Source organism: Ochlerotatus camptorhynchus, unplaced genomic scaffold, assembly GCF_037179485.1.
Source record: "Ochlerotatus camptorhynchus isolate MF236.1 unplaced genomic scaffold, CSIRO-AGI_Acam_v1.1 ptg000070l, whole genome shotgun sequence".
Classification (NCBI taxonomy): Eukaryota; Metazoa; Arthropoda; class Insecta; order Diptera; family Culicidae; genus Ochlerotatus; species Ochlerotatus camptorhynchus.
Genome location: NW_027040560.1, coordinates 7343394 through 7364454, shown reverse-complemented (window position 1 = coordinate 7364454; position 21061 = coordinate 7343394). Strand labels below are relative to the sequence as shown.

Here is a 21061-nt window from a genome sequence, read left to right as displayed (position 1 = left end):
TTGGTTTGCAAAGGAATGTTTGGATCGAAGTTATATTCCATAAATGTTCGATATTGCTCCCAATCAGCCCTATGGTAATTGAAAGTAAAGCTGTTGGGATTAGAAATTATTTCTTGGGATATTTCAAAAGTTACTGGAAGGTGATCAGAACCGAAGTCAGCATGGGTAACCAATTGGCTACAAAGATGACATGAATCAGTTAAGACCAAATCAATAGTTGAGGGATTTCTTGCAGAAGAAAAGCATGTTGGGCTGTTTGGATATTGAATAGTGTAATAACCTGCAGAACAATCATCAAACAGAATATTACCATTGGAATTGCTTTGAGCATTATTCCATGAGCGGTGTTTTGCATTAAAATCACCAATAATGAAGAATTTAGACCTATGACGGGTAAGTTTCTGGAGGTCACCCTTGAGAAAATTCTTTTGCTGGCCTACGCATTGGAATGGCAAATAGGCAGCTATAAACGTAAGTTGTCCAAATTTTGTTTCAACAGAAACTCCCAAAGTTTCAAAAACTTTGGTTTGAAATGAAGAAAGAATTTTATGTTTGATTCGTCTATGAATAATGATGGCAACGCCACCACAGGGTCCATCAAGACGATCATTTCTATAAATCAAGTAATTTGCGTCCTTCTTAACCTTATGGGCAGGTTTAAGGAACGTTTCAGTTATAACGGCAATATGCACGTTATGAACTCTCAAAAAGTTAAATAGCTCGTCTTCATTATCATTAAGAGATCGAGCATTCCAATTTACAATATTTAATGCTTTAAAATCCATTACTGAATTTTAAAGTCATGACAATATTATTTGCAAATTTTACTCCAGTTTGAATAGCATCAAACATGGAGTTAGATTTAAGCATATCAGAAATCATGTAAATTAATGAATTCTGTAAAAATTCCATTTTAGGGGCAGTAATGCTTCCTAAGTCAAAATTGTCAAAATTTCCGTTAGAATTACGTTGGTTAGTATTTTGATTTCTACCCGCTGCAATAGCAGCATAGGTAGCTCCATTAACTCGCTGAACATTGTTAGCAGCGAGGGGAGTAGGTACAGAGGAAAAATTTGAAGCAAGGGTGATATTTGTACCTACGGGTACGAATGTAGAATTTGTTCCTCGCTGACCGTTGTTAACAGCAGAGGAATTTGTATCTGGTCGGAAACGTGGAGCGTTTCCTACCTGTCGCTTAGAACGAGATTGTAGGATCGCTTTGCGAGTCTTACATTCCCAAAAATTGGATTTGTGGTTTTCACCACAATTTGAACATTTAAATTTCTTAGGATCTTCCTTCACAGGACAGTCGTCCTTTGCGTGAGAGGCATTTAGCTGGCATGTAGCAATTTTTAGTTCCGTGACCCCATCACTTACGGCACTGAGTGAGGTTTTGGAAATTTCCTCCAGTCTTCCTGAAGTGTTCCCACTTCACTCGGACATGGAGCATAAGGCTAGCTTTTTCTAAGGCCTTAAGGTTGTTTAGTTCACTAGACTTGAAGTGAACTAAATAAAAATCATTAGAAATCCCGTTGCACGAATCGCGAGGACGGGATTTCATTTTCATTTTGATTACTTGGAGTGGCACAACTCCAAGTAATTTTGCCAGTTCATCTTTGATCTGATCCAGGGATTCACCACTGGGCAGTCCTTTCATGACAACCTTGAACACACGTTCAGTTTTGGTGTCGTAAGTAAAAAATTTGTGCTTCTTCTCAGTAAGATACTTGAGAAGACATTTAAATCCGTCCAAGGTTTCAGCCAATACACGGCATTCACCCCGACGTCCAATTTGTAGTGAAAACTTAACTTTCACGAAATTCAAAAGTTCCATGCGAAGAGCATGGAAATCGGAAGTGGTTATCACAATAGGGGGAATCTTTTCCTTCTTGGCATTAAGCCGGGAAAGTTTACTAGAATTTTTCTTTGATGATGGATCATTCTCATCATCCGTGAGCAAATCAAATTGATTACTCAAATTAATTTCATCAGAAGGGGGATCAAGAGTTTGCCCCTTTCTTTTGCGTTTAGGCGCCATGGCGGCAGTAAATTTTTATCCAAATCGACTTCCAAGCAGATTACTATAAGAATCTGAAGGATCGAAGAGGAATTTTCCAAATCGATATCCAAGAAGGATTACCAAGGGTCCAAACAAGGATCGAAGAGGAATAAGAGTTGAAAAAGGTAGAACATTTTTACAGGTTGAGCACTCAAAAGTGCTGTTTAAATTTGTTGTAGCTTTAAGTAGTAGTAACACTTCCTTCAGCAAAAAGCAAATAGATCCGCACGGCAAGAGAGCACGATGCGGACTGCAAGAGTTTTCTGTAATCTCGCGACTATAGGAGTACTGTCACACATTTGAATCCAAGACTGCCTCTTAGATTTCCGTATTTCATTATTACATTACATTATATCTTACGTGAAACTTTCCGAAGGCGTTACAACTTTAAATTCCACCACGGCAGACGACCGTTTGATAGAACAGCTACTGTTGTAGGAATTTATAATTCTTTCGTTTACCTTTTCAGAAAATGATTCCAATTGTTGGATAAAATCAATCTTTACGTCGTTTGTAAATATATCTGAATCTAAGCACTGTGCATATTGATCCCAGTTTGTTTTCATAGGATCTCTAAATGCAGAAGGTGGTAAATTACCTCCACTCGATTCAAACATAATGTGTTTATGATCAAAAAGTGAGATTTCATCTGACGCACGCCAATTTCGAATCTCCTCAGAAATTGCAGTGTTAAAAAATGTCAAGTCTAAAACTTCCTGTCTAATGGCATTTGAAAAAGTAGGTTCGTTTCCTTTGTTGCATATGTCTATATTATAAGATGAGAGAAATTCCAAAATGCACTCACCTCGACTGTTGATGTCCCACACGGTATGATGCGCATTTACATCACAGCCAATGATGAACGACTTGTTGTATTCTCTGCAATACTGAACTAATAAGGGACCCATTCCACCTAATGGTAATACGTTTATAATACTGTCGAATGTTCTGAAAATTTACTATAGCAAAACGGCAGTGCTGTTGCTCTTAAGATGTTGATTGATAACACTAAATTAGATACCATATCTATGACCGAATAGAAAGATATCTTATCTCCGGAATAAATTAAAACATTCCCCCCGATATTCTTGACCATACGAAGTTTCGATATCAGTTATTGTTTGACCATCCGACCGTTAAGACGCAACAAAATCGTAATCGAGCACACGAGCGTGATAATCCGCAAAATTCCGTCAAACCTGTCATGTGATTTATATTTTTCACGAAATTCTCGAAGCAAAAATTACGCCCCGCAAAATGACCGATCAACAGCGCTATCCGGTGGCCGAGCGTAACCACCGTGCCAAAATGAAGTTCCTGGACGGAATGAAAACCTACTACGAATCCAAGCGAAAAGTTTCCATTGAATCGCTTCAGACGGAGGCAGCCAGCCAGAAATGTGCCGTGCCGAAAATCGACTTGTCCATTCCGGGGACACCGGTATGTTCGCGCTACCTGCGACGTAGACGGGAATCGGAATCTGAAGTGACACTGCCAAAAGAACCAGCGCCGCTACCGAACGAAATCGTAATTAGCAGCTTGGTGATCGATAAATTCCTGAAGGAAATGAAGGCGCTTGGTACCGATGAACCGGATGGTAAGGAGCAACAGGCTGAGGTCGTACAGCTGGAAAGCGATAGTTCGGATAGTGGTCAGGAAGAGCAAGGAGAAGTGGCACAGCAGTACTTTAAGGAATCGGAGCAAAAGCATGCCTATCATCGCTCGTTTAGTGAAGCTGTGCAAACATTGCACAGCTCCGAGGTCAAGAGTCCAGTTGTGAAGCGATACTTTGAAGAGTCATCTGCGAAACATACGTATGCTAGAGATTTCAACGAAGCATTCAACGAATTGAACCCATCGGATAAACAGGACGATCCATTGAAGGACAACGCTGCAGCCACAACCAAAGGTTATAAACCATCGGTACCGGGAACGCCCATCAATTCGAAACATCTGGATAAATTCAAGAAGCAGAATTACATAAGTGATTCTTCCGACGATGAAGACGAAGATGATAGCGCAGCCGATCGTGACGCATCAAATTTAGCCAATCCTTTGAATACATTCATCAAGAAAATGGAAACACTGAAAGCAGCAACACCTGTTGATATAAGTGAAACGAAGAAATCACGAGACAAGCAATTCTCGGTAGAAGAATATCTGAGTGCTTCCGAATCGAAGAAGAGTTACGCGAGATCGTTCTCTCAAGCAGCGCAAGCTTTGTATTCGACTGAAGTCAAGGACCCAGCAATCAAGGATTATTTCGACCAATCCGTAGCGAAGAAAACTTTCCGTCGTGAGTTTTCCGAGGTGTACCAGGAAATACAGCGAGAAGAGCTTCCTAAATCGGAACAACCGCAACAAGTCATCGATGAACGGATGGAGCAGAAAAAGGTTTACGAGGACGCAGCAGTTAAATATGACTCGTTGGAAGAGTTGTTTGGAACATTTGAACCACCAAAGTTGGAGAAGAAGCCAGTTCAAACTGACTTCTCAGTCAACTCGTACATGTCTTCTTCCGATGCTAAAAAGACATATGTGAGAAGTTTTTCTGAGGCTGCGCAAACACTGCACACGAGCGACGTAAAAAATCCTACAGTTCGTGATTATTTTGACCAGTCCGAAGCGAAACAATCATTCCGAAGAGAGTTCTCTGAAGTATACCAAGAGGTAGACGTGACAGAAATTACACGTGATATTGTACCAACCAAACCGATATCATCTGACCAGCTGAAAGATAACAAACAGAGCGAAAATCCAATTTCGCGCTCCAACGCCAATGATGGATTATCTGTGGAAGGCTGGCAAAAGCAGCAACCACCGAGAAGTATCTCCGTGCCCGGAACGCCCATCAATTCACGAAAGCTGTACCCAAAGGAAAAGCCATCGAGCTCCGTCGAATCGAAACCAGAGAGTACGTATGCCAAAACCGACCTTCTGTTGAGTCCCCGTCTGCACGCCAGGAAGCAGCGGGGTATGTTCAATGTTGAACAGTACTTCGCGGCCAGGCTATTTCGTCGGGCTCGCAGCGTCACAGACGACCCGGAAGCCGGCACTGGCGGTGGCCTAAACGATGATAAGCTTTTCTCTCTTGCAGGAGATGGCAGTGGTGCGCCGAACAGGACGGGCAGCCAGTCGGAGATGACGGTAAGGGAGCATGCGGAGAATGCGGCTTCTGCTTCGGTACGAGGTCGTGCCGTGTCTGCCGCTGAAAACAGTATGGAAAACGAGTTTTGGAAGAGCTTTGGTGCATCTTAATATACTGGCGATTTTGTTACATTATTTGAATGAATAAAGAATTTCGATTGATTCTGGATTTGTCTATGGGGAAAGAAACATCCTGTTATTTTTTGAAAAGGTTTTAAACTCAGTTGAACGGATTTTTTTTTCGTTTCAGAAATTGAAGCTATCGAAGCGTGTCGATGGCTGCGAGCTGCCGGTTTTCCACAGTACGCTCAAATGTACGAAGGTAAGTTCATCAGTTGCATTACCATAATGGCGTCATATTAATTCAATCCATCTTTTCTGTAGATCACCAGTTTCCGATCGAAATCAATGACGTCGCTAAGGACCATCCGTTTTTGGAGAACGATCCACTGCAGTCGCTTTACCGACGGCTTCATACGTTGAACCGCTGCGCGAACATGCACATTGATACGCACCAACATTCGCATCCACCGAAGGCGAACGATCCGGACTCGGATGACGATAGCTGTGCACTGTCGGAAGCATGGACCTTTGCCCACAACAGTCGACGGTGGTCTCGGGTAGAGGACGCTGCCGGATTGGTTAGCGTCATCAAACAGAAGCACTCCAAGCAAAGCGACGTCAGTACAGTTAATGAGACTGATTCGGCAGAAGACTCGTCCAAGAGTGGATCCAAGACTACGACTACGGACGATAAGGAAAACTGGGGTGACGATGGGGTGACACTTAGCATTATGTCGGACAGCGACCAGCAGGATGGTCCTGTTAGACTACGGAGGACAGGCAGCGAAAGACTCAAAGATGGAGCCAAAGCCTTACTCAGACGGGTTGAGTCGATAAAATCCCGCAGAAGGAAGCGTCAGAACCGCGATGGGCTCATCATCTGTGGACCACATTCCTCCAGTCTGTCACCGGTTCATCACAATATGGACGACTTGAAACATATTGATATGATGTCATTTTCCAACCCCTCATCTCCTCGGCCCTCGGCGGCGTTTGGCGACCATCGCAGGGATAACACTCTTGGCACAAATGAAATAGTATCCAACCTTCTGTCACCCTACACTCTTAGTCCTTTTGGGCACATGGTAGAAGATAACAATAAGAAGGAACATAAACGTAGCACCAATAGATCTAGTCCGTTACACTTTTTCATACAGCTGCAGGAGGCAAAGTCAGGCGATGACTCGTCATCGATTTGCAGTGAAGACAGCCAGGATTTGAACACCGGTTACTTTGCCGGACGGGTTGTGAAGACACCAAGCAAAAAGTATCCGAAGTCTAAGAAATTGTTACGCAATAAAGTGACCGCTGATGACTCCGGAGCGCTTTCGGATTCGGAGTATCAGTCTAAGTTAAGGCGAGCTAAAGTATCTAGTGATTTAAAGGAGACCAGCAGTAATACTCTTCAGGTTTCCAAACTGAACCGCGGAGGATCGTTGAACTTGGGAAAAAACTCCAAACGCTATCGAGATGCATTCCATAATCGTTCGATGAGGGTGGCAAAGACCACCGAGGGCAAGGGAGGCGACGATAGGAAACGTACTATAGTGGCTAGATGGCATAGTTTTCAGCAACCGAAGAACTCGGAAGGTCGTCGGATGAGTACCGTAGATTTTAAGGATGACAGCGCCAAGGAGAAAAGTAAATACTCCGGTGGTACCAGCATTGTCGAAATGTCCTGTGGTCAGTTGCTCGTGGTGCGGAAGTTGGCACTGGTCACTCTGACGGGTTACATGGAACGTTACTGTCCGACGCACCGTTCCGGCTGGAACTGGGATTTGCCAAAGTTCATCAAACGAATCAAAACACCAGACTATAAAGATAGAAGAGTTTTTGGAATACCACTAGTCCTGAACCTGCAAAGATATGGCAATACTCTGCCGGAGATAATCCAGATGGCGCTGACCTGGTTGGAGTTGAACGCGCTGGATCAGGTGGGATTGTTTCGAAAACCGGGGGTGAAGTCACGGATAGCGAAGCTCAAGTCCACCATTGAATCGGGCAACAATATCTCCAACCGAATGGAGATATTCGACGACCATCACGCTTACGATGTAGCCGATATGTTAAAGCAATACTTTAGGGAATTACCGGATCCACTGCTGACGGCAAAACTGTCCGAGACCTTTGTGGCGATATTTCAGTGTAAGTTGGGTTGATATTTATTGGCACGTTAGATAGGAACAGATTTGTATTGATTGTTGGATTGCAATTTTAGACCTTCCGAACGAGGTCCGAGCGGAGGCAGTTCAGTCAGCCATTCTGCTGCTGCCGGACGAACACCGAGAAGCTTTGTTCACGTTGCTCAATTTCCTGGAAAAGGTCACGACCAATGCGAGCCAAAATCAAATGACGGCAAACAACCTTGCCGTGTGTTTGGCTCCATCACTGTTTTACTCAATTTCCGGGAATAGGTAAGTGAAATGAGTAAAAGTTTGTAAACCGAACATTAATGCACGCGCCATTGGTTTTAGATCCTCGACAGCGTCCCCGCGGCGGAAGAAGGGTGCCACTGGGCAGCCGGACGAAAAGGAACTATCGGAAACCCGGGCTTCCCACGACTGCCTGGCATATTTAATCCAGCACTACCGGACGCTGTGGACCATCTCGAGCGACCGGATGCGCAAATGCAGCTTCAACTATATGGAGGAATCCAAACCGGTGCCACTGGAATCACTCGGCGCCGAGCTGCATGTGCAAAACTGGCGTGGCTATTTGACCGAATGCATCAAGGAATGCGTCCGGGAGGGGAAGGAGAGGTAGGAATTCTTGTGGGGTTGTTATCCCATTCTTTTCTTATCCCATTATTGTGTTATTTCTTATCCCATTCATGGTGAACAGAAAACATCGAATTGGGTTCTTTAGGGGTATTGAGGTTATTTCATATTCGGAATCTGCATTTCAAATGGAAGGGAATCCAAAATTTCATCAGCGCCCCTCGGTGGGACTTTGAATGGGAGCGAGCAATTTGTTAGTTTTGTGTTAAACTGTGAACTGGTACTAGTACAACGTCAAAAATATCGTCTGGCCAAATTGCAAAATAAACATCGTAGGTGGTACGAATTCAACACTATTTTTAAGAGAAAGGTGACCTAATCAACCCGAGATGGACTAGCCAACGAGCTAAAAATCTCGCTGATTAAGCTTTAAAAAAAATGGCCTAATGATGGTGAAAGTGGTCTACCACTCATTGTAGCACGGAAACTAGTTCGATAGCTGTGGGATCTCCTCACTGTTGAACTTGATCAAGCTTAATAACCTCTGATTGTTATCAGCAAATCGCTGTATGAAGGACGAATGGACGGATTGATAGGCAATTCGCCTAGTCATTTCCTTGGGACAGTTAAGAATCTCCTTCCAACAACTTGATCAGTCCGTTGGTCAGAAAACGAGCTATCTATCAGGAAGATGCCCCAATGAAGGGGGAAAAGAGCCCGCCCTCTATCCACTAGAACTGTAGAATAAATGCAATCACTTCGGGTTTTCAGTATGTTATTAAGTAACATTAAGCTTTTTATTAGAATGTTTTCAGCCAAAATATATTTTTCCGCTGTTGGCAGCCCTGCAAACAGACATATATGCAGGCGATGTTGCCAACACTGAAACATCGGAAAAAATAAATAATTAGTATTTTGAGTTCTTCATTAAAATATCTAAAATCTAACATAGGATATTTTCGAAATTCGCAAATTACCAAAATGCAGCGTTCTAAAAAAAGTTTGATTTTTCTTTGAAAACGTATAAAACCGAAAAGTTGGAATACCCAAAAAATCCAAATTATATTTTAGATAATTCATTCGCGGGTAGAAGAATCAGCAACATTTATCGAATAATCTGTCTACAAGGTAAAAAAATGTGTATATGTATGTGTAGCAGCCCTCAAACAGCGGAAAAATTAATATTTTGGGCTCAACATTTTCGCAAATAAACCTGAAATGTTGCTTAATAACATACTGAAAACCCGAAGTGATTCCATTTATTCTGATGTTCTAAAAAAATTAACAAAAAATACCCTTTTTTAGAGATCTATATAGGTGTCCCCCCTTGATTGACTAAGGGTGCCGCTAAAAACTCAGTTTTTATGCTCTAATATTTTTTAATTCAAATTTCTCAGCAAAGTGGTCTTGAAATAAAATTTAGAACATTTAAAGGCTTAACTTTTTCCGCGCAGAACTTGTCAATATCTTTTGCCGATTAAGAGTTATTGACAATTTTCTTTTAAAAATGCGCCTTTCTTAAATGTTAATATCTATTGTTGGTTGAAATCTTTCCTTTATTTAACGTCGGTCTCTGTTCCGCAATCTAGTGCCAATCACCGACGGACATCGATTGCCATCCATTGACGACAATCGAATGTGCAGGAAGGCAGCTTCCACACCTGCGTAGGATATCGTACCCATTCAAACACACATGGGCCGGGACCAACGGCTTTACTTCCCTTCCGAAGGAAGACGTGACCAGAGATTTTTATGCCTCAGAAAAATCCCACCGGCCTCGAATGGGATTGAACCCAGACCCATTGGGGTGAGAAAGCAGTCACGCTTACCACTACACCACCGGCGTCGGCTACTTGTTGGTTGAAATATAAAAATATAATTTTACATCATTTGAAAGGCGTATTTTTTCTTTCTATATGTAATGTAAAATATATGTAGATATGTTATTTTAATAATTTCTATGAAATAAATTTGACCATGGATATTTGTTTAACATATAAAAAACAATGGACGGAATTGATGAATTTAGGCAAAGGCAAGACTGGCCATGCGACACCTAGTTTTCAGATTTGCAATTACAAAACTGATGATGTACTAAAAAATATTCCATGCGATTTGACAGGTAGCAAATCCTCATTATCATTTTTCACATCATTTCCATCTGCTGGACGACCGCCACTTAAATTCATCAAAGACGTGAATTCAAGCCCAATAATTGAAAAAGTCTCAAGTCTTTTTTGTAAACAATCCTTACAAACATTTTATCGCCAACCGAAGTCTGCCAACAAAAGCCATCAAAATGAACAGGTAGGGGAAATTCTCCTCTACCCGACTGTGTTTTTGGTTTGCGAATGTAGGTTTCTGTTCGCGAGAAAATGGGCTTACAAGGTATGTTTACCAAATGGAATTAAGGCATTTTTAATTGTTGGTCTAGAATTCACGTCCATTCCAAGATCACATACAATAATCCACGCTTTCGCCTTGATAGTAAGAGCGAAATCTATTGAAGCTATAAATCAGAAGATGAATTACCAACTAACAAACTTCACACTTAAGGCAAGAAACTTGAACGTAGACATCAATCCAAGCAAGACCAAAGCAATCCTATTCCATGGAGGAAATAACACGAACATCAAGCTTAACAAAGCGGCGATAAGATGGTTAACAGCCACAGATACCTTGGAATACAAATCGATAGATTTCTTGGATTTGGAGGACACATATGGATTGTAAAAGAGAAGATACAAGAACGACTAAAAATGCTAAAAGTTATCAGTAACATTCGAAACGGAGGTCATCCATAGACGATGAACTTGGTCTACAATGCGTCTGCAAAAAAAAAGAATATAATGGTACGGTACTAAATGGATGCTTACGAAGGGCCACCGGATGTAGCAAAACGAGAGCAATTGAACTTACTACTTTCAATATCAAGTCAGGAACCATGGAATATTCGAAGCAAATATATAGCATGCAAGGAGATCGCCAAAAGCGTTGCATACCGAAATCCGATCTACGAACAACTACAACTACTATGAAGAAGACGACAGCAAATTGACATACCTAGAAAAACAATACCTGGAACATCAAAACGTCTTCCAGAACATTAGTCCTATCCGAACGGTTAAAGCAAATTCCAGTTCGGACGTGATCGAGATCCACATGAATGTGGGGGTCGCATTCAAAAAACAGAATACTAACCCGAAGATTATGAAACAAATGGTCCTAGGGCTACTAAACGGAAAGTACAGATCCAGGAATAAGATTTACACGGATGCTTCGATTACGGATGGAGGAGTTTTTGTGGAATCCAAGAACAAAAGGATTTCGCTGAGGTAGGAACACCAATCATCGATTATGACTGCTGAACTGGTAGCAATTAAGGTTGCAACATAAGAGATCAGAGGAAGTCGAGTAAAGAACGCTGTGATTCTCACAAATTCACTGTCATCTTGTATGCTGTTCGATCATAGCCAGAGGCATCTGGAGAGAAGCGAAATAGCGGACGAGATCATTCGAACATGCCGGGAATGGAAGGTGGACATCCAGTGGATTCCAAGCCATATCGACATCCGAGCTAACGATCTAGACGACTCGTTGAACAAACATAGAGCGCAGCACGGCGAGCTTCTAAAGCACCCTATATTGTTAAAAGATGCATATTTACAATTGCTGAAAACAAAAGAGATAAAGACAAATATTTGGTATGAGGATTATGCCAAGGAGAAAGGAAAGAAATTCTTTGAGATCCAGCCGGAATTCAAAGAAAAGCCATGGTACTACAACTTACCTCTCAACAACGTTGAAACGAGAACGCTAAACAGACTGCTAATCGGACACAATTATAGTAAATACTATTGCGGATTTCGCACCTGATTAGACTCCTGCGCTAAAAATAAGTACACAGTATTATTTTCGCACTGGTCATACACAGCAAAAAAATAATTTTGATATCACGTCAAAGTGGATGCACTACAATCATGTCGAAAATATGGTGTAATATTACTTGCTAAAAAGGACAAAATTATCATTAATACAATGCATGAACTGACATTACGCTGCTTTTACTGCATTTGTTTATTTATGTGGTCATAAGAATTACATGAAATTTTCGACATGATTGTAGTGCATTCACTTTGATGTGATATCAAAATTATTTTTTTGCTGTGTAAAAGTTAAATATGGAGCTTCTTAATGCTTTCTAGAGCTTTAATTCAACAGCGTAGCTTGCTAGCAATGTTCTTAAGCTGTTACAGCTTTCAAATAAGCAGATTTTTTAATTTTCTGGCATGTGCGAAAATATTACTGTGCAATTATTTTTTGCACAGGAGTCTAGTTTGGTGCAAAATGCGCAATAAAGATCCTGAATTTATAAAAAGACGACATGTCTAAATTGGAACAATCGATTATCTGTCAAAGTCATAGGAAAAGTCTGGGGGCAAGACAGCTTTCGATCACGAGTAAAATCGGAGTTAATTTTGAGTAACTCTGAGCAACTCACGTTGATCAATATATTATACACAGCAACCTGAATGTTATATTGAAAACAATGTTGAAACTGATGCTGTCAAGCAAAGTAAGTTGACGTGTTTTCCAGTTTTGATCGATGAGCCTCGAAGTAAGTATTAATTAAAAAAGGAAACTTATAATTTATTCGAATTACACTCCAAAAGTGCAGAAGATTAATTTGCCGGATTACTTTTGGGAAAAAATCCAACGAGACGTTGGAAATGTTCTCCCCCACATAAAAAAATTCTGAAACTGGAGGGGCTAGCAGCAAACGGTGCGCAAGCAATGCTCACCCGGGAAGTCATTTCGGCGATGGAATTGCAAATGCGCTTTCGTATAGCACGTGTACGAAATGAAATTCAAGCTGCCCCTTCAAAGTCGATCGAAGATTTTTATGGCGATTATGCCAAACAGCCAGAGATGTTCTGCTTTACTGCCACCATCGTGGACCTCGGACCTGGACGACTCAGTAGAGCAGCAGTGGCTTTAATTGGAATTTCTGTGTAGGAACTTATAGTGCGGTTCGATTGGTTCGAATTAAGCTAAAATAATTCAATAAATTCTTTCTGTGTGTAGCGTTAGATCAATGTAGTTCGCATTTATATTTTTCATACATCCAGAAACTCGGTGAAAACGTAATTTATACAAATATATAAATATAAATAGAATACATGTATGTATGTTTTTCAAAAAGATCAGAATACAGTGCCTTCCCATTTTGGCAACATATGATGTTTGTCTATTATGCAATCTATAAATTCATAGAATGCTCTGTTCGATTTATGATGTTACTTGACCATTCTTTCGGGATAGACGCTGGGTATTTCATGAAATATTATACAGAAAACATGGGCAAAAAATTGAGGCAATAGACAGATGATGACGCATTGTATTTAGTTGTTGGCCATGGCATGATTTTTAATGTTAACAAACTCCACGAAGTTGGCCAGAGCTGACCTAATCTGACCTGAAATGAACAGCTACATAATAACCACAATCAACAGAGTCTAATTTGTGTGAAATATGGAATCTTGTTGATCATTACAACAAAACCTAACGATTATAGAATTCCTGTTTATCGTTTTAAACCTAAATATGATATTTTCTTTGATTATAAATTAAAGACTATTTTGTTAATTTTTGAGTAAATGTGAGTAACTCAAATTTACTCGCTGCAAATATATTTACTCTGAGTACGGCTGTTTTGCCCCCAGGGAAAAGTTATTCCAATCGAGCAGAAGACCTGTCAAATGGATAAGGTTTCGAGGTGTCGCCTCTTTACCCAATTCAGTCTCTTTAGTAAATACTGGTTTCATAAAATGAAACTGAGAGACAGTCCAAATTGCGATATATGCAACGTGACTGAAACATTGTATACGATACACTCAAATGAATACATGGCTTTGATGGTAAATTTCAAACCATCAAACAGCTATTCGAAGCGAAGGACATCGGATGCCTTCGAGAAGTTGTGGATTTTTTGAAGATAATCCAACTAAACATATGAAAAAAAAAGAATGAAAAAAAAAATGTACCAAACAGCTAGAAACCACGACTACCTATAAAAACAAAATACAGCAAGGCAACGGCTCGTTAGACTATCGGCTATTCCGCCTACTGATTCCGATTCGCTGCAACTGCAGTCATAAGCGCCCATTACACATGTCAATATATTGACAAACATCGTATTGTCAATTTTCCGTACAATATTATCAATCTATAAATATTGAAAACATTAATGACAATACGCTAGAGCGTTCGTTACAAGGTCAAAATATTGACAATAAATTGACAAGCTGACAATATTATTGAAAAGGTAATATTGATGACGAGTATTGTTGAAGTTTCATTTCACTTTGTCAATATTTTTCCCCTACTCAAGAGGAGGGAGAACGTACGTCATTTAGACCGACTGACTCACAAAGCACATTCACGCATTCAGTGTAGCCATTTTGTTTAAATCTGCGTGTGTGAAATAAAATTGGTTTCAAACTAAATAAAAAAGTATCCTTTTACAGTCGCCAATCAAAACTAAAATTGGATGGGAAAATGTATCACCTAGTTCTTTTGTCATTCCGGAAACAACATTCCTTTAAATTGAAATGAAAACTTAAGAATGGGTCTAGAATAGGTTATTATGTAATACTACTTATTATTTTAACCCAAAAATAATTTAAAATGTACAAGCATAAGTAAAGGTTTGGTGACACTTATTGGTTTTCTTTGGTACACACTAAACCAGGCCTTCGCTGTTCGGTAATTTTTGAACTACGGAACTTTTCGGTATAAGTTTATCAGCAAAAAATTTGACGATTTTGAAATTTATTACGAAATTGTACGGACCTAGTTAAAACCATTCAATGATAATGTGTCGATTTTATTGATGGCTGTTCATAAACTATGTAGACATTAGGGGGAGGGGGGTTGGCAATAATCCACGGTCCATACAAATTTAAATTTTTAATAGGCAATTGTCTACACAGGGGGAGGGGGGAGTCAAGAATCCCAAAAAACTGTCTACGTAGTTAATGAACAGCCCCTAATGGTAATTTGAAATTTTACCGACTTATGCCTTGTTCAGACTGGAGAGTTATAACATGTTATAACGGTTGTCAAATAATTGCAACACAGAAACCACTATCAAGATAGTGCTATAACATGTTATAACTCTGTAGTCTGAACGTACTATTAGGTGATACGAATTCAGTGTGTTGTTAGTATTTTATATAGGTCCAGCAACGACGTTTCTGTTTTGACCCGAGTGCAAACATTAACGCTAAACACACTTTATTTCGTTGATCCGTGTTTCTTGTGAGGGGAAATTCAGACAAGTAATATTGACTTTAATATATTGAGGTCAAAAGGCTTCAAACGTATTGCCATTAAAGTTGTCAATATTCGCATATTGATGATATTGATAGCAACATTGACTGTTTTTTGTCAATATATTCTGAGTATTGATAAAGTGAATTCAAAATCAGCTTTTCGTCAATACTTGTCATCAATCATCATCCTCAATATCACCTTTTCAATAATATTGTCAGTATGTCAATTTATTGTCAATATATTGACATGTGTAATGGGCGCAATAGGGGTAGGCTGTCAAATCGACGTAAAAAAACAGATGGATTTATCACAGACAAACAGATATAACAACTCGCAAGTTGTTCACCGTACAAGCATTTAACGGTCAATTTAAAAGTATCATAGTTAGTAGTACCGCCACCTGTGGCGCGCATAGTCATTTCCCTTGAGTTTGACGTTTACACACTACCGCCTTCTGTTCAGCGTACTACCCACCACAGTGTACTCAACAGATGGCGGTAATGTTTTTTTATCCTTGATTTGTTTTCCGTGCTGAGCACCAATGCTACCGACGCCAGGGAGGCAGCACCCACAGCTGGACCCTACCTATCGACCCATCAACTCATGAACCGGGGACCAACGGCTTTACTTCCTTTCCGAAGGAAGGCGTGATCAGAGATGTTATGCCTCAGAATATCCCGGCGGCGCCGACTGGGATTGAACCCAGGCCTGCTGAGGTGAGAGGCAATCATGCTTACCACTACACCACCGGCGCCGCTATGGTGATGTTTTAGCGACGATGTTTTACAGTGAGAAATATTCAATGTGTTATGTCTGTTTGTCTGTGGATTTATGGTCACTGTCACCTGTCCAAACAGAAGACAAGAAGAAGATAATCCCCGCATGTAAACAATTGGGTAATTTGGCAATGCCAACACACTTCTAGATCCAAAAACATGATGTTGTCAAATCCAGCACGTATTTAGTAATAGCAACAATCAATACGAAACTAACGATTTTAAATTGGCTCACTACTTGACTAGCCTATTGGTCCCAAGCAAATCGTTCAACCTACCCCATTCTAGTCGAAATTTTAGTACTACACAATGTTTGTTTTGATTCGCTATGAAAGTTTGACAGATAAAATGAGGGGTTCGTGGATTTTCCTATGTTTCGAGGGGTGCATCGATTAGCTTGGGACCGAAGAGAGTAGCAGAGCTGAGCCAAAAAGTTGAGCACGTTTCTTCGGGACCTACTAGTCTTAGAGTTACCTCTATGATACTACACAACTCGCCAAACATTTTTTCGAACCGCCATGAAACTCGTTTTAAAATGTCTTTTTATCCTTACTTTTTTAAACAAAAGCTATTGTCAATAGGCACAACATTGAAATTAAAATTACATTAAGTGATAAAAGCTAACGGAGAAACAACAACACCACCCGCGAGCACCCAAGTCTAACCTGCAAAACTATCATTCCCGGTTATTGTCCGGGGGCAGAACGCCAACACCAAGAACATAAAAAGACACGGCAAACTTATCTTCCAGGAGCGAAGGCTTAGCATCGAAACACGCGAATAGAAATAAAAAACGACTGAAGCACAAACCGCTAGCGTGACGCTATAACAACACAACTATTCAAACTAAATTCTTGCCCGGGTGTTTTCACTATAACTTACAATATCAAAACACTGATTAATTAGTCATGATAAATCTTTATTTTTATACGCATGATAATAATGAAAACGAATTCCTTTTTGCCTTGGTACAAGCCAAGCACGCGGAAAAAACGAAAGTTGTGACAGCGAAATTAAAACCAACACTGATAAATTGAACTATTCCCATTTTGCTTGAAATTTAATCAATTTGACATTAAGCTCAGTTTAATCATATCGAATGATTAAAAATTAATCCTCTCTATCTAAAAAATAAGCATCTGATAGTAATCCCAGTTTAATCATGGTTGATTAAATTGTAGATTATCTTTTTTTGAATAAAATTTAATCATTTTTGATTCTATTTTAATAATTTTTGATTGAATTTTAATCTCTTTTGATTATATATCAGTATTGAAAAAGAATAAAATTTAATACTGGAAAAATTATTTCGATTTTAATCATGCATGACTACTGCCGAAGTAATCATGGCTCGGACTCAATAAGGTGAAGCGGGAAACTGCATTTTTAAGCTTTTTTGATTTAATTTATCTTTGAGTGAACCGTTTGCCGGCAGAGCCTAGTGCGCTTCAAACATTTGAATTAAAAAAGTTACACTCAAAATATGGACAAAGACTAGGGGCATCCCACTCTAAACTTTGTATTTCTTACGTTGTACATAGAAAGTTCATACTGATATCTAAGATACCTGGAAATACTTAAAAATACTTTAGAAATATTTAGCATTAGTTTGTTACCATCGTTGCTGGACAATTTTAATTTGTTTGTTTATCTAACGTCGTTTGTGTGAAAATTTGGAGTTAACCCATCCTTTGCAAAAAAAAATCTACTCCTTTTTTTTTGTAAACTACAGGGTGCAGTCCTTTTGGGGCTCATTTGTCAAGGCCTGCTCTACCCAATAAATTCACTACTCGAACGCCAGAAGAGATAACCAATGGTGGTCGAATAGGCACTGCTGCTAAAACATTTGAGTAGGAAACTATTGGGAAAGCATGTTAATATAACGATTGTGTGAACTTACCTATGAATTCTGGGCTTAAAGGGCGAACACGAAATTATTGCGACACCGAAAATGTCATGCCAATTTTCTTATAATGTTCAAACCAAAATTTTAGGGTAGTTTTATACATATATTTACTTCAAAAATCAAAAGAAAAGTTAATCGATGGAACCTTGAGTGTAAAATTGAACGCATTTTCGCTTGATGCCCTCCATCAAAGTCTTCAAAGTGTCATCTGGTACCAGTTTCTCAGTTTTTTTTTTTCCATTTTCTTAACATGTCCTTCTCGTCTTTGACTGTCTTTGGCTCTTCCGAAGTTCCCGCTTCATTATTGCCCAGTACTGCTCCACCGGGCGCAGCTCCGGACAGTTTGGCGGATTCATGTCCTTTGGAACAAAATGGACAGAATTGGCCTCATACCACTCCAGGACACTTTTAGAATAGTGGCATGATGCCAAATCTGGCCAAAATAGCGGAGCTTCGTCGTGCTGCTGCAAGAACGGCAAAAGGAGCTTCTCGAGGCACTCAGATTTGTAGATCTTGCCATTTACTGTGCCCTTTGTCATGAAAGGCTCACTCCTCAGTCCGCAAGAGCAGATGGCCTGCCAAATGAGATATTTGGAGGCGAACTTCGACATTTTCTTCTTCTTAAATTTGTCGTCCACATCGAAATTGCTCTTGCCGGTGAAAAACTCCAACCCCGGAATTTGCTTAAAATCGGCTTTTATATACGTTTCGTCGTCCATCACACAGCAGCCATATTTTGTCAGCATCTTCTCGTAGAGCTTCCGTGCCCGAGTTTTAGCCGTCGATTGTTGCCGCTCATCGCGGTTTGGGAAGTTCTGTACCTTGTATGTATGTAGTCCAGCTCTCTTCTTTGCATTCTGGACGTAGCTCTGCGACATGCCGATCTTTTTAGCCAAATCACGGCTTGAGACGTTGGGATTTGCTTTAATCATCCGCTTCACCTTTCCCTCCGTCTTTTTGTTCTCCGGTCCCGGTTTTCTTCCAGCTCCTTTGCCGTGGTCCAACGTCAACCGCTCCTGGAACCGCTTCAACACTCTGGAGACGGTTGAATGGTGAATGTTCAACATTTTTCCCAACTGCCGGTGCGACAGGTCAGGAAATTCCAGGTGTTTGGAAAGAATTTGTTCTCTCAACTCGCGTTGGTTCACCTCCATTTTCGTTGAATCGAAAAACACGACTTCGAGTTTGACAGCATGTACACAATACACATAAATGAGAAAGTGTTCAAATTTTGGTTGAATTTTAACCAATGGTAAAAAAGTTATGCCCTGTTGAATGTGTCGCAATAATTTCGTGTTCGCCCTTTACTTGTGTTGCTGAATCATCATCGGTTGACTGGGGATGCTTTGTGGGTTGTTATTGCTGACTCATCTGTTGGCTGGGGATGCTTTGTGGGTTGTCGATGTCGTTGCCTCAGACCGATCTCGTCATCAGAATCGGTTCCTCTCATGATGGGGTCCTCATCACTAAATCCGAGGAAGTCTGATGGAACTAGGTCTTCTGAATCACTCTCCCAGTCCGAGTCGCTGCTTGTCTCAAATTCCGACTCCACTATGCTACTATACAGGTTTTTAGTGGTTTGTTTGAACTTGCTCCTTTCTTGTGCGATATCGTGCCATACTTCAATGGGACTTTTGCTCCTCTCCACGTCCTATCGAATACAGGTTTTCCAGGTATATGCCGGTCTTCCAATTTTCGTGGTTTCTGGTATTCTGTACTTAAGTGTAGTTTTCAAAATTCCGCCTGAATCGCTCCTGAGGATATGCCCGTAGTAGTTTTAAGCCTTGCTATTCTTATTTGTTGTTTATCGTGTATCCATACCCAGCCACTTGGGGGCAATGTGGCCAGTTCTACTACTCTCTTGTGGACGCTCTTTGTGATGATTGTTGTCGTTTGCTGAATCGCTAGACTGCTCATTCTCAGTATCATTCCTCGCAGGCACTTCTGTGTCGTCATGACACAAATTATGAAGAGTCACTAGCATCTCTTGTTCCATTCTCCGCAGTGAATTACGATTTGTCTTATTTCCACGGAGTGCGTCACCACTGGTGTAATTAGACAATGGTAAAGCTTTCTTACTACGCTCCATTTAAGAGGGTTGAAACACCTATTTCGGCGAGAATGGTGGCTGCTTTTGATATGTCCAGTCTGTCAAGTGAAACCAGGATTGTTTGCTTCCCTTTTCTCCATCGTTCATCCAATATTAGACGAAGCACTCCTTTTTTGATGAAAGGCCACCGGGTAGAGGACCGACTTGGTCGGACAAGCGTTTCAGAAGCAATCTTGCATAGATTTTGTACGCCGTTGAGCAAAGAGTGATGCATCTATAGTCTTCGGCGTTTTGCGGATATGGAACCTTTGGAATGGGGACTTGAACAGTTCCTTACCAGGCTTTAGGAACCTGATTGGTTCTGAAAACTTTCTTCATGGGATCTGTCATCTTCTATAGAAGCTCCTCTGACCCATACTTGAAGAATTCATTGATTTCCTCCAAAATAGATTCCGAACCAGCATCCCTGCAATCATGTCCTACTAGCAGCTCGATATCATCGTCCGATCCAGCATTAGCCATCTCTTTCAGTTTTCAGTCCCACTATTGTACGTTTATGTCTTTCTTATTATTTGACTCCTTCTGTTTCTTATGCTGTTTGATGAATCGAAACTTTTTTTAAATTTTGGACAGAGGGTTTTCTTCTTCGATGTCTAGTAGAAATTTGCTGACTTTTTCTTCGAAGTGATCTTGTTATGCTTTTTGCTTTTCCTTTCTAGCTTGTTTTGCTTCCTTGTTCAAAAGACTGTTTTTTCTGTCCTCCAAACGTTTCTGTTGCGCTGTAAAGTATCGCTTGGATGCTTCTACCCTGCGAGGAGTGGGGGTGATCCCGTTTTATTCAGCGTCTCTTTAGCTGCTCCAATAATGGACGATTCGACCGTCGTCGCAATCGTCGGTTGATTTTATCCTGGAACTTCTCCTGTATCTCCTCATATTTCCTTAAACCTTCCATATCGAACCTCATTTTTTTTTCGGTGGGGACTGGCTACGAGATCTCCCAGGCTTAGA

At 40.5% G+C, this 21061-nt stretch overlaps 2 protein-coding genes across 2 annotated transcripts in view; both read left to right on the top strand.

Annotated features, from left to right (window-relative positions):
- cv-c (crossveinless c) overlaps positions 1-21061 on the top strand; it is an 86963-nt gene that overhangs the window by 62402 nt on the left and 3500 nt on the right. The window contains exons 6-9 of the mRNA XM_065217067.1: positions 5457-5528; positions 5591-7414; positions 7488-7683; positions 7744-8028. Of these exons, the coding sequence (XP_065073139.1) occupies positions 5457-5528; positions 5591-7414; positions 7488-7683; positions 7744-8028 (2377 nt within the window). The remainder of the gene's footprint in view (positions 1-5456; positions 5529-5590; positions 7415-7487; positions 7684-7743; positions 8029-21061) is intronic.
- LOC135697306 (uncharacterized) lies at positions 3193-5356 on the top strand. Its single transcript, XM_065216930.1, has 2 exons — positions 3193-4973; positions 5157-5356. The coding sequence occupies exons 1-2, from the start codon at positions 3317-3319 to the stop codon at positions 5315-5317; spliced, it is 1818 nt and encodes a 605-aa protein (XP_065073002.1). The 5' UTR covers positions 3193-3316; the 3' UTR covers positions 5318-5356.

Coding starts and splice junctions, on each gene's coding strand:
- LOC135697306 (XM_065216930.1), top strand. CDS start 3,317: ATGACCGATCAACAGCGCTATCCGGTGGCCGAGCGTAACCACCGTGCC. Junction 4,974..5,156: donor CGTCGAATCGAAACCAGAGA/GTACGTATGCCA, acceptor TCTCTCTTGCAG/GAGATGGCAGTGGTGCGCCG.